We start from the raw sequence: 23,934 nt of genomic DNA on the forward strand, positions 1-23,934 counted from the left end.
TATCTAAGGGTCAAATAGCAGTCTTGTTACTTAATGGAGGACCTGGGCAGTGGAAGGAATAATAAGGTTATTTCTGCTTGAGTCTGAGTGAATGAGAGGGGAAGAATATGTGTCTTGGCGGTATACATATTTTTAATATTCCCTGGTGGATAGAATCAACAAACTCTAAAGTGAATTACCTAGTTCTATTTGGGGGGGTGGGGGGCTAGAGCATTCTGCAGGTTACCTCACTTGTGGATGTGAGTGACAGCCCTATGCTACACCCACTACATGCCACCACCTCAAGGGGTAGGAAGCTTAGGAACTATATACAGCTTCTTTGACAGGTACTTCTGCTTAGCTAGCAGTGAAAGAGAAGTAAACAGTGAAACATAATTAGCATAGAGATTCTGTATGCAGAAATAATGGCCATGAGAAAAAGAAAACTGCCAAGCCAGCTGGTCTAAATGCAGTGTGGGCAAACCTGCTACACAAGAAGTAGGAAAGGAAAAGGAAAGCTCTTCAGACGATTAAGATGTAGAATCCCATTAAGGGCCTAATTTAATAGCTAGTGTTGGCCCAGAGTTCAGACCTCCAAAAGGTGGTAATGTACAAATATGGTAGTAACATAAACCTGAACATAAAATAAGAGTGACTCAGTTAAATCAAAGTTTGTGATAATTCAGGGTAATGGGCAAAATAGATGTCCGAGATAATTTGGGTTATTCCAATCAAGCTAGCTCAGATGGCACAGGATATCTTCCAGTGGCAAAATCCAGGTGGGCTGCTGTAGCAGGAGTATGATCCCTGGAAAGTAACCACCTGGAATTTGATTTACTGGCTGTGCTCACTGATATCCCTGAGGTCCAGGAAGGAATGAAAGTCTTTGGTTCCTTTCAGAACAAGGAAAAGGAAAGAGTAGATCCTGTGCCTTTACCTAAAGGATAGGGCACTATAACCTCTTTCAGAAGTACAATCCAGCTCTGTTCCAAGCACTCTGCAAAATCTATTTTGTCCCTGAGTAGCTCTCTTTCTGAGAGTGAAACAAATAATTCTAAGATATTGCCATCTATGAACATGTCTAGAAATTACTAGTTCGTGACATTGGCTGTCCAAGTTGAGGCAAAAATGAAAAGGCATGTACAAGTATTCCTTAGTGTAGTCTGGGTGGTGTCTCCTGCACAGGTGTAGTTCTCCTTCTTAAGACTTAGCAAATGGAGATGGTATAAACAAAATCCCATAATGCCTGGAGGCCCTCCTCATCCAGTGATAAACCTTTTAGTAAAAAAAAAAAAATGGGAACATATAGAAGAAGGGGTGGAAGCTGGGGGTGACCATACCTCTAAACCTGTTATAGTAAGAACTCTGGACAAAGCAATAAATAACGGGGGAGAAAGGCATAAAAATAGGTACGTTTTTTTAAATACTGCTCTTATAAACTTAGAAAGTAGATAGAGCAAAAGGTATTGCATTGGTATGAATTTTCTGAAGGGTATGAAGTTTGAAACTCAAATGACTGCCATTATATTCTGACTTCAACCCTCAATGATTTGCCAGAAAACCACAATTTTATGAGAAAAGAACCAAAAATATGAGCAAATGTCTATACAGTTGAGACATATGGGGGTGAGAAAAAAACTCCACAGTGTCTGCACTTTTTTCCCTTGACAAGATCTTTTGAAGCACTTTCCATAGAAGATGTCAACCTGGAAAGTAGTATTCAGAATGGCCTATCCAAACTCATCTTTAAAAAGAAAATAGTCTTAAGTTGCATGTTTTGAATCAAAAAGAACTGAATCTGGATGTTTACAGGATGTACATATGGCATCCAACAGGACAGGCTCCATAGACTGGATGAGTTAAGGTTTCTCATTTGTTCTACCCAGATACTGATTAAGGCATTTCTGAGGGGTGATACAAGGGCAATATACTAGTCTATAGTGGAACGCTATGAGCTCAATAGACTCTGCAACGTTTGCATCATGTGAGAGGGAAATGACAGGAGGGGGGGTTCTTATTATCCTTCTCTTTCTAGAGGGCAATTACCTTTGGCTCATTAGACTTCCCTTTTCCAGTAAGCTGAGTGCGGAGGTCATGTGGCAGGGTGGCAGAAATGCTGATGAGTGGGTGAAAGATGAGGACCACGTGTCTAGTACAATTCAGAAGAGTTAGGAGAGTTTCAAAATGGAGGTGACTCTAGTTAGGAAAGGCCTGTATGAGGCTTTGTGCTTGTGTCAAACCATTCAACCTCATAAGACTATGCTGTTTCACTTATGAGGGTAAGTCCAGTTACATATTGAACAAGGTATGCTCAAATCTGCTTTTTGGGCTCAACTGACAAAAAGAAGCTACAGGAATCTTCTTAACCTTAATAACTCTCAAGGCTTGATTGGAGGGGAGGCAAAGTAGTAGATTCCTCATTCCACAGTGAAAACACCAAGCCTCTACTGGATCACTCAAGCTGCAAAAGTTGGACGTAGTACGTTTTTTAGATGTGTCCACGTTAGAGGCACACCTCCAGAACTCCTCTTACTCTTACTCTTGTCATCAGCTGATGGCTGCAAGCTCAAACCGCTAGCCATGGAGAAGCTCTTTATGGAAAAGGAGTGCAATGCCATCATGTGGGTAGACTCTGCATGGGGAGGTGTTCATAAATGTATGGCTTCTGCTTCCATTAGCTTATTCAGAGAGATGCTATGTAGTCCAACACTAATCTGGGATGGCACAATGGATCCTTTTGCCAGTGCCTGAGCTGACCACATCCCACAGACTTTCCAAGGAGCTGATGTAGACTTTAACAGTCTGACGTCTCCAAGTAGTTAGATTGAACTGCTGTATCCAGTGGGAATGTGTCATGTCATGGTAATGCTATAAGGGCAGTGTTGATGAGGGTCCTGGCTAGTGATCTAATAACTGCAATAATACTTGGACGTTTAACGTCAAGCTCACAACTGTGTGAACAGCAGCAAAGACCTCACTGCCACAGGGTGGGACATACCTTCTACATTGCAATGTAGCACCAGCTAGAGGTATACATCACCCTGAGCACAGGAATGATCATAGGAACTAGACAAAATTCTAAATAATGCCGAGGCAGTTATCTGTCACAGAAATCTTCAAATTTGGATCAATACTTTCCTAAGAAACATAATAATCCTAACATGTGTTGTAAAGGTGTATGTGTGTGTATGGGTGCATATGTATGTTTTAATCAGCCGGATTCAGCAATGAAGAAGTGCCTGCTAAACTTCTAGCTAAGGAATGATCTAAGCTATTTGCGCAAAACAGTTCTCATCATGCAAGATTTTGAAGGCACCTCCCAGTGGCAAAGCAAAGATAAAATATGATTTCCTTCATTGTCCTGCACCAGTAGACTCAGTAATTTCTATTCACCCAGCTTCAGTCTTCTGTGTCAGCAAGAATTTAAAGTGTGATTCAGATGGAAATCAGAGTAGTTAAACACACAGAGACATTTATGCGAAAGATCATGTGCATATTTGACATGGTTTCAATAGTTTCAAAAGCTGTGCTGCTTTCTAGTCTGGCTTGCTGAGAAACCATTGTGTTCCTAACATAGCCTCTCACAATGCAAGTCGTAAAGTGAGAGATTCTATGTGAGCATTTATGTCAAGCTAAGTGTAGCATGTAAAACAAAATGGACTAGAATCTTTCATGGACAATACTGTAGGAGCCAGTGCTACAGATCCAGAAGCTGGCACCACTGAAAATGAACTTACAGGAAACATTATTTTCATGTTAGAACAATGGGAACCATGTGAACCAACTCCCCTCCTAGGAATGAACTTAGTATTTTGAGCCATTGAAGAGCTGATGTGTTATGTTTCCCTGTTGCCTTTTTTTTTTTTTGGGGGGGGGTCATACTAAAGTCCAGGGAATGGCTTGGCGTAATTATTCCATGTGTACCTTTGAAACAGTCTACACACCAGCGTTTTTTCTCTTTCAGTTATTTTTGTTTCTTTTCTTGTTATCAGGGCTACAGCCTTATATTAATTTCCACGTTATTCACCTCAAAGGTGCAAGATGGAATGAGAAAAAGGATCCTTAGTGAAGTCGTGTTTTTGAACTCTGGCAATCCAAAGTAAGTTTTTTATACACAAAGTTTTCCACAGAAGAATCAAAATAGCAGCGAGAATTTTGAGCACCAATGCACTAAAATCACATCTGCTTTGAATCTTAGAAGGAAATAACTGCAGTAGTTAGGTATGCTGTAAGAGCTTTTGCATTATGAAGTAAGATGGACACAGAAAATATTCTTACAAGTCTTATACTTTTGTCATGAAACATTGTATAACTTGTGACATGCTGCTATTTTTTATAAACCTCCACTACATCAGAATTCAGTACAGCTTCTCAGGAATGATGTGGGAAAGTAGGCCGCATTTTCTCAAAACAAAAAAAAAAAGAAAAGAATAACCCTAAACAATGGCAGATTAGCTGACTATACAAAGCAGTTTCACAAAGCCAGCAACCAATGATGTGAGTGAAAAAAAAAAAAATGACCCTTTCCATCAAGCTGAAATTATTGTTAAAGTTTCCTCATTAACACATCAAAGAAGTTCTTACCATAATCAGCAGAAGAATGTTCTGAAAGTGGTCCCGGAATCCCAGGGTATAGATACAAAACAGGGCAAAGTTTCCTTCCAGCAACTAAGCAAAAAAAGAAAGAAAATTGAAAAGGTCATTACTGCATCCATTTTTCTCCATTGCAGTGTTGCTCATGTGTGACAAATTCAGACCATTGCAGGCGCAGTACCTTTGTTTAATCAATATTGCAGTCATGATGCAGAACCAGATCATGGCAAGCTTCTCAAAGAAAAAATAGTGACGGTTGTTAGTTAAGACTCTAAGAATGGAAGCTGTAGCCTTCTACACTGCTCTCCAGTCTATGAAGGATATAGCACTTGTGAAAATGAAGGACTGACAGTATGTTAGCATGTATTATGCATGTATTCATACTTTCGCAGAGGCTATACTGCGGGTAATAGGACACTGCTATCTTCTCCTCAACAGACACTGCTGATGTCATCAGTTATAAAGTGTTGTTTGACCCACTCCAGGTTACCTACATATGTGCTGTATGTATGTGAAGCACTGTAACAAGGTAAAGCAAACTGTATCACACCCTCAATCTAAGTGTGATCAGGAAACAGTGGCAGTAAGCAAGATGGCATACACTTAGTTGCCTGCACACATCTGGACAGCAAAGCAGAAACAAATTTATTCAAATATACAATTGCATGATTGCAATGTATACTACTTTGGCAGAATTGCAAACATATACATGCCTGTCAGGAATAAATATAAATGCCTTTGTCTATACTGTATATCAACATTATTTATATACTATTCTGGTGTAAATGCACAAGCTAATGGCATTTTTACATATCTTATCAACTAATATTCCAAGTCCGGCTGTGTATATTAGCATAAAGAGGTGTTATTTTTGAGAATACTCCTTATTTGTGCATTCTCATTTTTTTCCATGTATGTGGTTCTGAGACATGACTGTTTCTACAATGCATTTGTTCAGAAGTGACACATACCACCATCTATAGTTACTTGTCTCTCTTCCCAGTATCATATTTTCCCAAGTGCTTGCATATCTAGATATACTTATTATGATCAGAACCTTGTACTAAAATTGTGTTCTTTTGTGTTTCTCTTTGTATGTAATGTCCATCTTTTTGATTTTCAAGTAAACCTAAAAGCATTTTATCCTGCTAAACTCACACTCCTTTCTCAGGGAATGCATCTATGTATTGTGCTTGCCTGGACTAAATGCTTTTAAAGTAATGAACCTGTAACATTCCATAAGGCACTGCTGCAGATACCTACTCTGCTTCACATTCTTGAAAAATTATGCTGCAAAATCACTTGCAAACAGGAAAAGAAATAAAAAGTCAGATTCAGTATGCATATATCATTTTTATGTGTTTTAAAAGAACATATACATTATACCTGCTTATGTGTTCATCTCTATGCATTTGGTCCTATGCAAAATGAAAAATAAAAATAACGGTAGAAACAGGATGAAATACTATGGAACATATTTCAAATTCCTAAAAGTTTACAAATGTTAACAATTTAGTCCATGCAAGAGGTTGATCATGAGAAGGTCATCTGGCAGGATCATGTGTGCCTCTGAATACAACAGCTAACAACTTGGAAGCTGCTTAACGTCATTAAAAAAGATTATCTTGTTTGGTAATACCGTTAAGGCATATCAAGTAAAGGCATCGATGAATGGATAATCCTAACCATTAGTCAGTCTGCCTCATTTATACATTCTGGAAAAATACAAGTAGGTAGATCTACTGCATTAAATCAGGGAAGGAGGCATCTGTATTGATGAAGTATGTATCAGTGGGGACACGGAGCTGCTCCCTGGAAATAACAAAGAAAGAAGGATGCGATAATAGGGCTTGCAACTCTAACACCCTTCCGGTGACCTTCAACAAAAATAAGACAGTCCTCAGCTTAATTAAGTCCATCAGAAATAAGTTTGCATAAATAAAGGAAAAGTCAATTCATTTAGCATAATATTCAGATCAAAGGGATCATAAGATCAGAATCTTTACTGAAGATCTTAAAACTTTAACTTTTTAAAGGACTTTGATACAAAGCATTAATAAACACACAGGAATAAACAAAATTAAATTGCAAAAGCATAAAGAACTAATAGAACCAAAAAAAAAAAATATCAGAACTCAGTCAATAAAATCATAAACTTAAAAACTGTAGTAAAAAGGAGTAACCATTTGGTATTCCGAGACTTAACAGTGCAAGACCCAGAAATTATTATATTTTATTATATGTATTTATTTTGAATTTGTTAACTGAGGAATAATGAGACTGAATGACCAAAATTGCAGATTTACAAATACTGATTCCGAAATTGCTGTTTCTCTGAATATTCCCTTTTCTGTGAAGTCCAGCTTTCTCAGAGTTTGTAGATATATATATATATATATATATATATATATATATATATATATATATATATATATATATATATATATATATATAGTTTACTATCAGAATTGCGAACGTCACTCGGTCGAACGTTGTATAGTCGAACGCATATGGTCGGAAACACAAATGTCGAAGACAGTATAATCAATCAGGAACGATTTTACCATGGGTCGAGGTAGGTGTGCAGTATAATACCCTACTACAAACATCCTCCCTACCTCGACCCATGGCAAAACCGTTCCTCGATTGATTATACTGCCTTCGACATTTGTTTCTGACCATATGCATTCGACTATACAACGTTCGACCGAGTGACGTTCGCAATTCTTATAGTAAACCATATATATATATATATATATATATATATATATATGTAAGCTCAAGTGGTGTAGATGGCTTGTCTGCAACTCTGGGGATGGAGAAGGAGGGCTTGCACCCCTGCAAAAAAACAACTTTGAAAGAGAACTGAGATGTTTAACATTTGCTCTTCTCCAGTATTTTCAGACTTTTTTTTTCAGAATTCTTGGACTCACACTTCTGAGTATTAGAATTACAACAGGATGCTGAAAAAGCATCATCCACAACAAAGAAAGGGATCACTAAGTCTAAGGGACTCTAATAACTGAGCATCCACTCATTCAGATAAAGTAGCAAGGGCAGGTAGATGTAGATGCACCCTGCTTGTGGAATATCTTGAGCCCAAAATCAGAGGGAGGTGAAAGGTAGCTCAAAACTAAGGCTAAACATTTTTGATATGACAGGCATTATTCTTTATTTGCTAGTCAATTTGAATCCTGTTTCAGTTGTCTACATATGTTTTTTGGTACAGAGTTTCTGAGGAGCTCTAAAACATGGCAGTTCTCTTTCACTAGCCCAGGGTCCTTTGTAATTACTAGAATAACAATGACAGCTACCATACTGTCAGAGTGATTATACACAGACAGAGGTGCATCTGACCTGATGGATGAGACAACAAAGACTTTACCAGCAACAGAATAGAAGGGCAAATAGGCCTCTGACTCAAACAAGGGAACCAAGCTTGCCTGGTGAAAAAATGAGCCACCAGAATCAGGTCTTTTATCTGTATGTAGGCCTCATGGAACAGCTTGATAGCAGCAGCAGGAAGGGATGAAGAAGTCTCTTGGGCCTTGTGCTTCCAAAGACATCCTGAGAAGACCCATTCTTCTAACAGAGAAGAGAGAAAAAATGTGTAATTGGCATTGGTCAGTAAAGCAAAGAAATTCAAAACTGGGTTTCCCAATGTCTGAAACAGCTCCTGACTCATTTTGTGGTTGAGATTGTACTCACAGCATGTGAAAAACTGTGGTTGACATTGTTTGCCAGATAATGCAGCTTAGATAGAGAAGGAGGCAACTTTAGAGATGAAGAATAGATCTGTATGGACATCTCTGCATACAATCTGGGCGAAGGCACTGCAAAGCTGGTAGGAATGCGTCTTTCCCTATTTGTTAATGTACCACACCCATCATTACATTGTCTTCTTGTAGAGACAGCATCCATTTGTTAGGAAGGAGGAGAAGCATTGGAAGACCAAGAGGACTGCTCTCATTTTCAATAATATTTATAAGCAGGCAGGGAGTCTTCCCTCTTTAGCTAAAGACCATACACAGCCTGATGTAGATAATATGCTTCCTGGACAAGAAATGAAGCAAAGGTAACCTGGCCACTGATGTAGAAAAAAAGTAAGAGATAACCCACCAGGATGCAAATGGGATCCTGCCGCTAGAAAATGGCTTCTATTTTGTTAATTTTATGTAGGCTCTCATTCCTTGATGATCTGCACTCTATGTACTCTGAAATTCCGTAAAGGAACCCTCATGAAAACAAGCAAAGATGAAATGAAAGCTCTACAATTACAATAATGATAGAACTGTAAGATTTATCTTCGGTAGCCAACAGAACAAAAGCTATTGATATTAGGAGTGGTCAGTATCTAGATCGTTACTAGTTGTTCAGCCTCCCGTCTCATCATCCACCATGTTAGTTCTTAGCACACAAAAGAAGAAATACAGCAGAGAAGGGATGAAGACTCCAGATTAGCTACACCTAAGGCAGGAATGTTCAAAGAATGCATTACAAAAGATGGACCTTCTTAAGGATAACTCATTATACCAGGCACATAACTTTAACATTTAATCAGCATGGTGGCACAGTGATTAATATTCTATTTCACAGCTCCATCTCCAAGATTTGGGGTTGGATCCTGTTCCACAGTCACTGCCTCTGAGCAGTTTGCATATTCACCCCATGTCTGTATGGTTATTCTCGAGGTACTTCAGTTTCCTTCCCCTCCCAAAAGCATGCTGGTTGATTGGCCACTGTAAAATATCCATACACATGCGTACACACACACACACACACACACACACACATTATATATATATATATATATATATATATATATATATATATATATATATACACACACACACACACACACACACACACACACACACACACACACACACACACACGTATATGCGTGCGTGTGCATGTGTGTATATATATATATATATATATATATATAATATATGTATATATATATATATATATATATATATATATATATATATATATATATATATATACATATATATATATATATATATATGTATACACACACACACACACACACAGACACACTGCATTTACTCTTGCTTTTGTGATCTCGGTGATGGCTGTAAGGGTGTTCTTTTTTTTTTAAAACAAATTTATTGTTTTAACATATAAGAGAAATATCATAACAATTTTATACAAATAATTAAAAATAGGTATTATTATAATATTCAACAAAACAACTAAAGTATTTACAAAGACATCCACTACAATCAGCTCAATTAATTAAACTAAAATACTGTGCTATTGAAATTAGAATTTTTTAACAAATTTTGTAAATTATCCCATACAATAAAATGTGATGTTTTTCTAGTTGTTCTCATTCTAATTGTGCTTATTTCCATATGACACATTATATTCATAACATTTTTAAATTCATTGAACGAAGGAGGTGTATCTGAAATCCAATTTCTAGTTATTATTTTCCTAGCCACTGCTAGGATAGACCATAACAAGGGAAGCTTAATCTTTTTAACACATTGAGGTACAGGTGTGTTGAATAATATAAGAGACTTAGAAATAATGAAATTATCTGTAAAAAGAGCTGTAAGGGTGTTCTTGATGACTAGTCTACTTACCTGATTTTCAGATTTTCAAATAAATGAAATTAAGTATCTGATAATAAGAGGTCCAGTTACTGTAAGCAAAAAGACAAAGCCCCTACCTGATCCCCCGGGCAGACACTTTGAAGGGAATATAGTACAGATAACAGTGGTCTAAGAAAAAGAGACCTGAACCTGAAAATAAGATCCAGCATGAAATGCCCGACAAAGGTATTCAGGGAAGTTCATGATAGAGCAGCACAAATAACATCCACAGTGGTATTATGAAAAAGGCAGTAAAAGAAGCAACAGCAGCCACAGAATACACCCCAGGAGCTGCAAGTTAAGGTTTCCTACAATTAGCATAGTCAAATTTTATACAAATGACTATCTGAAAAAATGCAAATTTAGAACCCTTCAAACCCGATTTATGCTTCACTAAGGAAATAGACAGTCATTCATCTTTAAAGAAAGATTTGGTCATATCCATAAAGAGTCTGAGCTATTTGTGATAGTCAAGAAATTAAATCATCTGCACAGGGATTCCCTGTTTTGTACCAAATCCATCATGGAGGAAACAATGAAAAACCAGTAATTTAGGTTAATGGGAGACCTTGCCTTCCTGCAGTCTCTGGTGAGTTGCTAGTATGAATGTGCATTTGGTAACACCCTAGAGTTAGAGCTGAGGCTGAAGAAGAGAGTCCTTACCAGACAGTGAAATGCGTATATTTCCTGGACCCCCTTGGCAGTCTTGATTGCAGTTAGGCATCTTAGAGTTAAAAAGAGCACATCCAGTCTCTGTCTGACAAACAAGTAAGTAGGCCACACCATGACGATCCATAAATGGTGTTTTTTGGGGAACAATTAGGCTGCTGAGCTCCATTATGGGATTGGCACTAAAAAGATCCTGTGATAATATTCTACTCCATCCTGTTTGTGTGGAACCTCTTGAATAGTTTTTTTCCAAAAAGGCTTAAGACCTCCATCTTTGTTTCTGATGGGAATGAATGACTGGTAAGGATAATGAGGAGAAGGACAAAGGGGACTAAGTTCCAACAATATGATTTCTCCCACCCTCATCTAACTTATTATACTCTTTCAGGAAGAAAAGTGCAGGGAAAATGACCCCACACTGATCCAAAATGGAACAGTAAGGCAAGCCTTCAGACACTCTGCTGTCTGCATGTGAGCTAAACACAGTCTTGTGAATAACACCAAGGACATTAATCTTTGGGTTTCTAACCCTGATGGAAACAGGATGGGGGAAATACCCCATATCAGCAGTCTTTTTTTACACTAACTGGTGCTATATGTCACTTTGGAAACACAACTGTCATTGTCTCCAATGCATTCTACTGAACACTGTGGATGTTGGAATTTGATACTCAGAGCAGTAAGAAATCTGCCCAGTTTTGCAAAGTTTTTAAGGTGATTTTCCAAACAGAATGTAACCTAAAAAAGGGAAGTCAAGAAAGGTCACATTTATATCCTCAATAAAACCAGTTAAGAGGAGGAGTCAGAGCGCTAGCATAGAGTAATAATAGACCCCGCTGATGAACTAGCTCCCACAGCCAAATATATAGTGGACCATAGAAGTAGACAGAGGTCCAAGTTTTTAACTTTCCTTTCAATTACCCATCTGTGAACCTCTCTGTTTCCTGGGATATTCATATGCTACATCGTTCAAAAAATACCATGTACATGAGGTAATTCATCACCCACAAAGATATTGTGGTAGATGTGAACATGAGCTTCATAAACCTGTCAATTACATACGACTCCCTGTCAGGAAGAAAGACAGTTGAACTCTGAGGAATTGGAACCTTTTTAAGGCCACTTCAGAGACAATTTTATTTGGCTTTGGGGGTCACCACTCCACAGGCCCAAAAGACATGGACCCCCCTCTTTGGAACTGGAGCAGATGTGTCCAGGATCCCCCAAGCTACCTTGTTGGGTCTTTCATGATGTCTACCAAAAAAGCTGGTACCACCTAGAAAGACCATGGAATGAATGTACAGGCCTTCTGCAAACTCTTTTGTGGGGTTAGCTGGCCATCCAACTTTCCACTACATCAGATGAAGATACTTACCAAATGAGGGATCTTCAGATGGGGAGGAAGATACATTGTTTTTTTCTTTATCAGGTTTTCTAAAGCAGAGCAGAAAAGGAACTTGATGTGCTGTGTTTTTCAACAGTCTTTTTAAGTCTCATGGGATGAAGCTAAGACTCTGAAGAAAAGAGTATCCTCCTGGCAGGATACCTAAACTGGGAGAACTGCAGAAGGAGTGAGCATTTTTTTTCTGTTGTGGAAGATCCATAAAAGGTCTGAATGCCTCCAATCCGGGGGCAGCAGAAAGGAACATGGCCTCCAATATTGACAGTATTGACTTCCAAATGACCAGTGTCCAGGGAACCACATAAAAAGTTTGCAAAAAAATTAACACTGGGAACCCCACCACACTAGCCAGTAATGGTAAAACCTACATTTGAGGAGCCTGCTTTGAGACAGCAAATGTCAGTAACATGGAATGTGAGACCTTGCCAGAGCTGGCAAAACTGATGCAAGGTAAAAGGATGCTGATGTTACATGAAACATTTGTAATACAGGTATCAGAGTCAGCATTTGTTAGCAGCCAAACTGCCGGTGCTAGCTGAAAAAAGAGTGGTACCTGCAATGACGTTAGTGGTGCCAGAGATACCAACACTTGGGGAAAAAGCAGCTTGAATGAACAAACCTCAGTGCCCTTGGTCAGAAGGGGCAAAGGGGGAAGCTCCTGACATTGACCCTTAGCTTTCAAAACCAGCCTGTATTAGCTTGTTGTAATCAATGATATGCAAAGCCAGAGAGTGGAGAGACCTAGAAGCAGTAGGCCTGGAATCAACCATCTGTTCCTGTACAGGGGAGGCCACCGGAGTTTTTTTTAACTCACAGTCATCACAGACAGAATATTAACTGATTCTGCAGAATCAGTTATGTTTTTATGACTACAATTTAGTGTAGTACAATCCATTTCCAATTAATCATTGACGAAAATGGAATTGGTTAGGGAGAATAAACCTTCTTAAAAAGTACAGATTCCAACTTTGTTGCTCTAGGTGGAAGCTGTACCTCTCTGTGCTGCAGACTTTTTAAAGGTATGTTTAAGGTAATGTCTGGGAAGAACCAAACATATCCCTGATTCTGAATCTGTGTAAAGCAAATAGAGATAGGGATAAAACTATGCCTGTAATTTTTTTGAAGTGTGTGTTTAGCAGCTTGATTAAATTCTTGATAAAAGATGCACTTAAAAGTGTCCCTCACTGAAATTGAACAGTGTTGCCTCTTAGTGGGTGGAAAAGTCTGATGACAGACACACTTTCTAAATAAAGTTTGAGATGTCATAAGACTATAGTTCTAGGCCAGTAGGGTCTAGGCCCACGGATCAGTCTATTACAGTAGTTAAAAAAAATCAAAAACAGAGCAACAGTATCCCAGAACAAGTTTTTTCTATTATTTTATTACTTTTTTTTATTTGTTAACATATCTATTAACCAGGTAAACCCATTGGACACAAGTGCCCCTGTACAGGGGCAACTTGGGTGCACTGTATGGTTAAGTGACTTGCTCATATTCACACACTAAGCAAAAGAAGGTGGAAGGAATCAAACCCTGCATCCTGGGCTACAGAAAGCATCTTGCTAACAGCTCAGAGCCTTAATCATGTGCGATAACTATTGAACCTACAGTGTCCATTTGCAAACAAATTAACACCTATAAGCAGAAGTTGACTTATTGGCTCATTCAGTTTTCCTGCAAGATCTCTGATTATTTCTTTTCCACATAACCTATCCAGTCTATGTTGACCTTCATCTTATCCAAGAATATGAATACAGTGTGCTGTTATCAGCCTAAATGAAATTGGTGTTCTAGATCCTTACCATAAATGCAAGGGAGGTGAACAGGAATCCAAGAATGAGTTTGACGTAGGGTCCATGTTGCATTACCATCTTCAAACCTTGGAAAAATGGTATAGCTCTCTTTGAGCTCTTTCCATGAGTATCTATTAAAAGGTGTATGAAACAAAAGAAGGATCAGATGAAGGACATAGAAGTTTAAGCCTGAGTCATTTAAGAACTTCAGTAATGTTGTCTGTAAACATGTTTAACATTTTGCTATACAATAAAATTAAGTATACAAAACTTAGGAGAACTTGTAACAAATAACTTATAGATAGAAGCACAAAGCAAGACACTATGGAAAATGCAAAGAAATTTGTTCAGCAATTATAAAAAAAAACTCTAAGGATCAAGAGGGAAGTTATACGACATAGGATTTACATATTAAGGCATTCATATTTGCTTTATGTGCATGGTTTAACTTATTACCTTCAGTGCACATTAGTATAAATATTCAATTAACGTGCATATAAAATTAGGATGGATGGAAATTACAACTGCACACTTGTCAATACATGAATTGATCTCCTTTTGTTGTGTATGCACAAACATGCCAAAGACTTGGCTGCAAATGACTCATATTAGTCCACTTATCTGATTATTGGAGGAACCTGTGTGCCTTCAATGACCTGCTCTGTGAACAAGATCATTGTCCTACATCTCTCTTCAGACTGGAGGACAAGGTCCTTCTCCTTCCTCCAAATGCCACATATCAAGCCCACTTTATTTCTGCTCATTCAAGAATGGTTTCAGTTCAGGAAAGGACATACGCTGTGTCTAGGACACCTGAAAGCTGATTTGAAAGAAGTTAACTAGGCCAGCTCCTCCATCGCAGGATAGGGTGTAAGAGAATCTACAGCTCTTTCACACTCCCATCAGTGCAGTGTGAACAGTAGTGGCATGAAGTTTCTGCTCATTTATAATACACCTGTCCTGTATAGGAGATCTCTGCATGGTAGTATGTGTATGGCTAGCTGGTGTAACAGGATATTGTGATGAAGAAGGTACTCTAAGGAATGAAAAAACAAAAACACCTCATAGCAACTGCAGCACGATGACTTTCATATAGCCATGGCTTCCAGTCCTCCTCTCCTACATTGGAGGCTAATTCACAGAGAAATGATAAGTACATGATGGATATTAGGTCATGGAAGGGTGAGCCAGAGGTCAGCAGTAACATGGGTGGAGGAGTTATTGTGCTTTCCCTTCTAAGAGGTAAAATGATTGGTAATTACTTAAAAAGAACACAGCAATGCTGGGGTTCCAATGTTGTGCTCCTTTTTGCTGTCATAAATATTTATGGCTTTACCTTGCATAAACTGTAGTACGGACATTGATGTGTCCACTATACAAATGGCTAACAAGTCACATTGGAACCCTTTACTAACAACTCAATGTTGGCACATGTTGTAAATATATTTTGCAAGCACATGCTGGTTGTGCTGCAAGTCTGGTGAATTAATGTATTTGCAATGCTACAAATACCTCTGTTTTGGTAATTCCCCAAAACTCTGATCAAGTGAAGGTTGTCAGAGTTATTAACATACAACACACTTGCTAAACTAGGATCTGGGGGATGCATCCCTTTCGGCTTCTTGCCATCCACCAAAGCAGAGAACTGGCACTGGCTCAAGTCCTTTCTTGTCAAGGACAAACTCAAAACCTGTGTAATTTGGAAGGATATTTTGCTCATAAACTTTTCTCTGGTAGGACTAAGCTCAGACCTTCCCTGTGATTTTCAGTTTTTATGACATTGCTTCAGCTGTATCCTGTGGCTGTGCACAGGACCCACATGCTGATCACCGGCTGAGGACCTCTCACTCTTGGCTATGCTCCTATTGGCAAGGCAGACAAGCAGATTCTCCCTCTGAAGTCTCTATGTGGCACCTGTGGTACTCTTTGATGTTGTGTTTCTCAGAAAGACAGCTGACTAGGTGTCAAGGTGTATTCTGGCACCAAGTGATCACACCCATATCAGAGGAATATAAACTGACTGCTGGACAGAATGGACCTAAATATAGGATTCATCAAGGATAACACATTACTACATATTTATGCGAACAATTGTGTTTTTCAACAATGTTTGAAATCAATAGGTATTAACACAAGAATGATGTTGATGAAGGTAAGAAAAAAATTATGCTTGACAGCAAAACAAAGGGGATTAAATGTACTTTATATTACTCAAATAGAACAAACATAAATGAATGTAACAGTTTCCCTTTGTATTTACATGTTTTTTTTTTTCATTAGAAGCAGCTTTCCTTGTCCCATGGTAGTTTACTCAGTAGAAGTTTTAAAATGAATCAACAGTTGTATAGAGCCTTTATGATACACAAAAGGGGAATGATGTTCTTGACATTTACAAGGTGTAGCATAACAAAAAGACAGATTAATAAAAAAAGGTTGTAAAGGTCAAATACAGTTGGATTAAATGAGATGTACAGGGTCACGCGGCAACTCATTAGCAAATTTGAGTCTTAAATCAGTTTCCCAAGTTAATGCAATGTATGCCAGGAATGACTGTATAATTACATTCCACACATCAAATAGAAAAACACATAATATGTCTACTTCACAGACATACAGGCAATATGACAAGCTCTTAACTGCTGTACACTTACCTCGTATCTCTTGTACACCATAAAAAAGGACTGCAGCACAAATAACGTAGATTATACAAATTACTCCAGCAGCAATCATGTATGCTTTCCTCTGTGAAAAAAAACAAATACTATTTTCATTTTTTTATCTGAATTTATTGCCTTTCTTGTCATACAACAGTAATATTTTAATCAATTATTCAGTAAAACCTTAGAATGCTCTTAAGAATTTGTATGGATCCTGCTGCATTCTTTCATCTTCTAACTCAGTTGTCCTGGTGAGGGTCATGGTGACAATAACCTCTGCAGAGTAGAAAACATTTTCTAGCCCCAGCAGCAGTGTCCAGTTCATTCTGTGATATCCTCACATGCTCTTATTTAAGCTGAGAGATATAAACCCTCCACTGTTTACCCCCTAATACATTCTGTATGTGCTTTGAGAGATGCCCAGGGGTATCCTCACAAAGTGCTTAAACCACCACAATCAATTCTTCTCAATACAGGGGAGCAGTGGTCATTCCCAGAGACCCTCCCAGATTGGTGACCTCCTTTTTATCATGGACAGTAAACAAAGCTTTCTTTAGTGACTCAGTTTTTCATTTCAGTATCATTTGGCATAGCATCTACAGTATGGTCAATCTCCTCAGTCGTCTCTACTTACACTCATGTACAAGAAATCAAGATACGTACACTCCTCCACTTTCTTTGTGTCTTTCTTTGTGTCTTTCTTTTATGGCATCTACAAAGAGCAATCCAGTGTTTTGGGGGACAGGACCACAACCTCTGATTGATTTGTAGGTGCTGATTTTCATCCCAGTCACTTCACATTCTGTAAGGAATCCCTCCACTGCACACTAGAGATCACAGTCACTTGAGACTAACTATCAGCTGTAAGGAGCAAATGCAAACCGCTTACATCCATAAACTGGATGCTTCCTGAACTGTACTCGTCTGCATCTTTTAAAATTAAAAAATACTACACATTTATTACCGTATTTTCTTAGTATTACTCAAGCACACATTGACAAAAGTAATACATGTGCAATTCCCATAACTGTGCAAACTTTCTTACTGCATTCTTTTCCATGGTTTCCTTTTATAACATTCTTAAAAGGTTTTCTAATAACTTCCTTTAGTTTAGGCTTTACAGGTAATATAGAGTAAAAATGTATGGAATAAATATTCCAGTTCCAATCACCTGACACAAAACATTGTGATATTACGCAGTTCCTTACTGTATCTAACACAAATTACCAATGTATCTCAGCTTTGTACTAAGTGGCATTGAAGAATGCTAATCAAAATGAACTATAATGTAAAAGCAGAACAAATTAATTATTGCACAAAAGTTTTTTCATTCTAGAAATCAAAACTGAGCCAAAACTGCTTTGATGTGCTTATCTTATACAACTGCAATAAATTGTGATAGTAGGAATGTATTTTAAATAATTCCTCTACTATCTAAAATCATATGCATTTAGCATATTCAACAAATATTTGAACCAGAGTAATTAAACCTTCAAAGTCTGTCATTCTACTCTATCCTAATTAAGTTTTCCCCATTAAATAACTTTCCTAGTATCATTCAAAGATTTATAAGGAATAATTCCAAATTAATTTGTTATATACAGCTCCAAGAAGTAATTGTGTGTGTGTGTGTGTGTGTGTGTGTGTGTGTGTGTGTTTCGGGGGGGGGGGGGTAATTTTCATATAATTCTTGCTATATTCCTGAGCTGGCATTCTTTATATTGCATGTTAAATGAAGATTTATATTTCTATCTGTATTAAAACCAGAGGATATTAAGGTGGACAAGAACTTGGTATAAGTGAAGGAACTATGTCAGCATCTTTACAGGATGTTCAGGATCTGATATAATTTTTAAACCCATTTATCTTTCCAGGTACAGACAATCTGCCCTACAAAGGTTATACCAGGATCCAATAAGCCAGTACAGAAAATACCTGCAGATATTTTTGTGCCTAATCCAGTTTACATTAGCTATATTTACTTTAGGTACCTAATGAACCAGACAAAATTATGGTTATGGTACCAGTGAAAATGGTAGAAAATGCATTGCTTCTTCTTATGTAAGGTGATAGCATGCTAAAAAATGATTACCGTTTGTTCAAGGGATATCTGGTGAGTGATGTTGATCTCCTCTGATGATACTGTCAGATTCAGCTCTAGACTTGCAATGCATGGAGCATTTGAGTTACCCACAATCTGCCCTTGGATGGCAGTCCCCAAGACGGTTCCTAACACCTCCACGGTCATTCCTGTAAAACACATATAGCTGGTCAATTATTCCCTAGGTAAAGTTAAGTACAAACACCACAAAAATGTACATTTTTCAAATCTGGTCCATTTCTCAATGCTAAAATGATGACTTGCAGTAAACAAGACAGATTCACAATTATCTGTTTACTCACATTTGATGTAACTTCCAGCCTCTAAATGTGACAAAATGCATATATTATAAAATTACATGCTACTATATTCTTAGGTGACCATATACAATGCCATCACCATATTACCTTCTGATTACTCTGCTATTGCAATCAATGACTGCATAATCACCTACCACTGTCAAAACTACAATGTGACACTGATTTTCATCAGTGGTGCTACTATAAGGTGGTGGTACACTGGAGAGAAACATGAATACTAAAACTTAATAATCATCAAAAATGTATTTACCTTTTGAAAGCTACTAAACATTTTTACATATTCAACTTGCAAAAACATGAATCTTGGAAGACTTGTGGCAAACAAGTAGCTTAATGATAGGTTATGTATCAGGATCTGACAAAATAAACTCTTCTGTTACATTAAAAATGGTTGGTAATACAAGCAGGATATTAAAATGGAAAAGGATGCTGCATGTGCTCTCTTTGCATATGGAAAGTGGCAAGTCTTGGACTTATTCAGATGTTACTGAAACAGTGTTCATGAATTAAAGAAGGCTCGGCACAAACTAAAAACAGCTGTACAAACCACAGCACTACTACTATTCCCATCTCAAGAAGGACCTGTCTAAACAGAATCCTTTTAATTGAAATGGTTATATGGAGTTTTCAGAATCTCTCATCAGGACATGGGCACAGTGATGCCCACAAAAAAAGAACAGTAAATACGATTATCCTATATACCCAGTGTAAACCAGACAAGGAAAGGTTAAAGGAGATGGAGTTATTCTCAGTTAAGAATTTATATCCAATGTATATTGTACACGGAAATGTTAAAGAAGATGTGGTTATTTTTAATTAAGAGAAAAATGGAATATAAAATAAATGTTTAGTTATTAAAATGACAGTAGACTCAGAAGAAGATAAATGGCAAGAAATTAGGATAATGTTGATTAGAAAGGTGCAGTTTTGGAAATATGTTCTGTAAAAGTGAGGCAAATACGTATAAAATCTATGAAACATTCTACTGAATGCCACCCTAATAAATACCTTCAAGGATTCCTGGGGGACACTATTATAATGGAAAAGAATTGTTTCACAGACTAGTTGGGACAAGATGGCTATTCTCTATATTGTTTTATAACTGTATCATCTCTCTTGCCTTTCAAATACAATTTAATTCTTCTTAATGTACTGTGTTTTGATACTTGACCTATTCTGCCCACAAGTGGAAGAGTGATTTTTTCAGTACAGTATATCTGCTCTTGTATAACTTTTAAAATATGTATCTTTTCTATAACGGATTACCAACTAAACAATGCAGAGCCTATATGGGATATGACTGTGGATCTGTACAACAGCATTGTTATCTTGTTCTGCTTACAAAATACAGGCAAGTGTTTAATATGCTTATTTTACAAGACATTTATTAATCATATCCATTATCATGTCCAAAGGAGATACTTACTATATGCTGTGGCAGAGTCCCTCTCAGTCTGATCATTGCTAATAAACATTGTCAGTGCAGAATAAGGCACGTGGAAACACTGAAAGAAAAAATTCAGATAATTATTAAATCAACCCACTTTGTTTTCTAAATAAGTATACTAATTATACCAGAAATCAAAACTTCAAAATATAAAGAGGAGAACACTGAATATAAAAACACAACATTAAGAGAAAGGTATCTCAAAATGGGGAGGGGGCATAGGCAGCTGCGTTTATTTTCTGAGATGATGAAAGCTACCAGTGGCATACATATTCTAACTTTTCAGACTGCACAGCATTTCTTCCTTGTAGTAACAATCTAGGTATAAATTTATTTTGAAGCAACATGATGCCCACAAAAACTGTCAAACTGTCACCAGTGCCTTAACAGTTCAGATAAAATGTAGATGTTGGATGTGTTGATTCTACTCATAAAGCTCAACACAAAGGAATGAAAACTACCAGAAAAATCAGAAAAGACTTCTGAATTCTGTGCTACTGATAACTGTAAACTAAATACATGGGACTACGTAAAATTAAAGATACCCATGCATCAAGAAGACACGGGCCTGCCCTGTGTATTGAGGAACAAATGTTTGGGATTAAATTATGAAATTTGTTTGTCGCATTTAGTGGAGCACATTATGGTGGTTCAGACACGTGCAGAAAAGCAGAAGACAATCTGGTGAAGACGATTTGGAACAGACAGGAAGGTAAGAGAAAACAAGGGTGTCTAACAAAAAGGTGGATGGATTGTGCGAAAGATCTGCAACCGTCAGGTATAAGTGTCGAAGAAGGCAGGGATGTGGCATTGAATTGAGAGAGAGATGGTGACAGTGAACATAGTACCCCAACCCCATGTAGAAAAATGGGAATAAGGGGGCTGATGATGATGATGATTTAGTGAAGTAGATGCAACTTCTGAGACAACCATACTAATTGAGGGTGACAGGAAGACAAGCTTTTAATTTTTTTCTTTTTTTCTTTTTTTGTGTGTGTTGGTGGGAGTGATTTTGAATTCAGTTTGGAATTCTACCATTTACTGCACTGTGATTCAGTCTATGTAAAGCCCAAAGAAGCAAAGTGATAGTCGTTTTTAGACTTCAACATATGCTATAAAATAAGTAACACTAATTAAACAGTATTTATTTTGTCAGATGGCCAAGTTATTAAGTTATTTATTGAGCTGTTATGCATGTTGGCTTACTAAACTCCATATCTCTTCTGGAGAAGTGGTCTGGGGTAATGCAGTTGATGGCCCTTTGTTAACACTGTAGGTTTTAGATTTACTGAGTGCTTTGGTAACATATACTCATTAAACCATGATAAGAATACTGAAGAAATACATGCAGACTGCCTGCATCTACCCATCCTCACCAGTTTCTTCTGACATAACAATTTCATTCCACCTAGCATGCTAGAAAAATAATGGCTAGTCATACACAGACACACAGACACAGACACACACAGGCACACACACACTCACACACACAAACACACACACGCACACACACAAAGCTAAAAAAGCAACTAGAAACAGTCAACAATTACAAAAAGTTTTTTGCATCTGGCAATGATGGAAAAAGATACTAGAGCCTAGATAGCAGACATTTTTGGTCTTCCCACACCAAAATCTTGTGACATAGGATTCAGTGTTATAAATGTCTGTTAGCCTAGAAAACAGGTCATCACAAGCTGTACAAGTTAAAGTTCATTACAACATTTAATGATAAGCAGTATAAAAAAGAAGCAAAAACATTCTCTGGTGTCAATGTAATTGAATGAGATAGAAATACTACAGTTAATATGATTCTTCTTCTTCTTTCGGCTTTTCCCGGTTGGGGGTCGCCACAGCAGATCACCTGTCCGCTCATGATTGGCAGTGGAGTTTTACAATGTCGAGTTGGCAGTCCGGCACCCAACCTTCCACAGAAGGCACACACACACACACACACACACACACACACACACACACACACACACACACACACACACACACACACACACACTAACCACTGCATTACTGTGTTACTATGTTAACTGAAATAAATGAGTCCTATAGGACCTCTTGAAGCCACTAAGAACTGCAGCTTCCCAAAGCTGCTTACCAAGGTAGTAAGTTCCGAAGCTGTGATGCTTGATAGCTTTATGAGTGGAAGGATGTGCTCCATAGGGTTCAGGCCACAACCCTGGAACTATCAGAAGCCACTAGTGATGGGAGGTGGAGGGAGTGGGGACAGGTGTAAGTACCTTTTCTGATAGGGTACTTATGATCCCATGATGCATATGACAATAAACATGATCAAATATGAAACCATTGAAGGCTCCAAAAACTGGTGTAACATGCTGGTAACATCAAATAATTTTAAGTAACAGGCAGTGGAGATTTGCACCAGCTGCAAGCAATGAATTTCATAATCTAGAAACACCAACTCTGGGGAGGGGGGGTTGCACACAATCAGCCAGGTTAGTAGCTGTCATGGTGATCAGGGATGACTGAATTTTTCTTAAGAATTGGCATCACTAAGGGCTCTGTTAAAAAGGATGGAAAGACACCAGAATCCAGACAGTGCTTTTTTTTTCTGTCATTCAGGCAGCCATGAAGTGCTTTATGTTTTTGCTGATGTCCAGGCAAGGCGGGCACTTGTAATGGCCTAACTTCACCCATGGGAAGAAGGAGACATAATCAGGATCACTGGAGGCCTACAATGCCTTCCACATGCAACTGTATGTCTCTGGACAGCAGCCATGAATATTTACCACCAGTTGGTGAGTTGGTGAGTTGATAGGCCTAATATCCACCTCCAAACTGTGCAACTAAATTATTGCCCTTCCATCAGGTGGCTGTATCAGTGGAAGCAAGGGTCTTGCTCACCCTTCATTGTGCGTGACACACACACACACACACACACACACACACACACACACACACACACACTGAACCACAATGCCAAAATGTTCACTTCAAACAAGTTTTAGCATTATTACCCAAACCCACTTCCCCTACATACAATTTTCAACACTTCACGTGTTAATGTATCTTACTTGTACTATGGTAATCTGACCCTCTATAACACTTTTTTCATCTCTGATGTTTACTTGAAGCATTTAAATAATTGTATCAATTATAATTATGTTTACCTTATAATACCTGCTGTATATAACTACACTGAAATACGTGTTAACCTTAGGTGTTCTATGTGTTCTATAGTAATACTATATTATTGGAGCTTTTCTCCCCGGGTCTCTGTTGAAAACGGGGTACTAGCCCAGTCGGACACTCCTCGTAAACAAATGTAAAATAAAATAAAAAATAAATAAATAATGCCTCAACGATACAAACATTCATC

At 37.9% G+C, this 23,934-nt stretch overlaps 1 protein-coding gene across 1 annotated transcript in view; it reads right to left on the reverse strand.

The window, feature by feature from the left end:
• The window catches only part of MFSD2A (major facilitator superfamily domain containing 2A), a 191,633-nt gene that overhangs the window by 38,540 nt on the left and 129,159 nt on the right, over window positions 1-23,934 (reverse strand). Inside the window, exons 5-9 of the mRNA XM_044084790.1 lie at window positions 20,565-20,643; window positions 18,810-18,967; window positions 16,712-16,802; window positions 14,070-14,191; window positions 4,564-4,647 (exon numbers count right to left, since the gene is read on the reverse strand). Of these exons, the coding sequence (XP_043940725.1) occupies window positions 4,564-4,647; window positions 14,070-14,191; window positions 16,712-16,802; window positions 18,810-18,967; window positions 20,565-20,643 (534 nt within the window). The remainder of the gene's footprint in view (window positions 1-4,563; window positions 4,648-14,069; window positions 14,192-16,711; window positions 16,803-18,809; window positions 18,968-20,564; window positions 20,644-23,934) is intronic.

This window comes from Protopterus annectens, chromosome 1.part1 (genome assembly GCF_019279795.1).
Source record: "Protopterus annectens isolate FY-2018-M chromosome 1.part1, PAN1.0, whole genome shotgun sequence".
Lineage (NCBI taxonomy): Eukaryota > Metazoa > Chordata > Ceratodontiformes > Protopteridae > Protopterus > Protopterus annectens.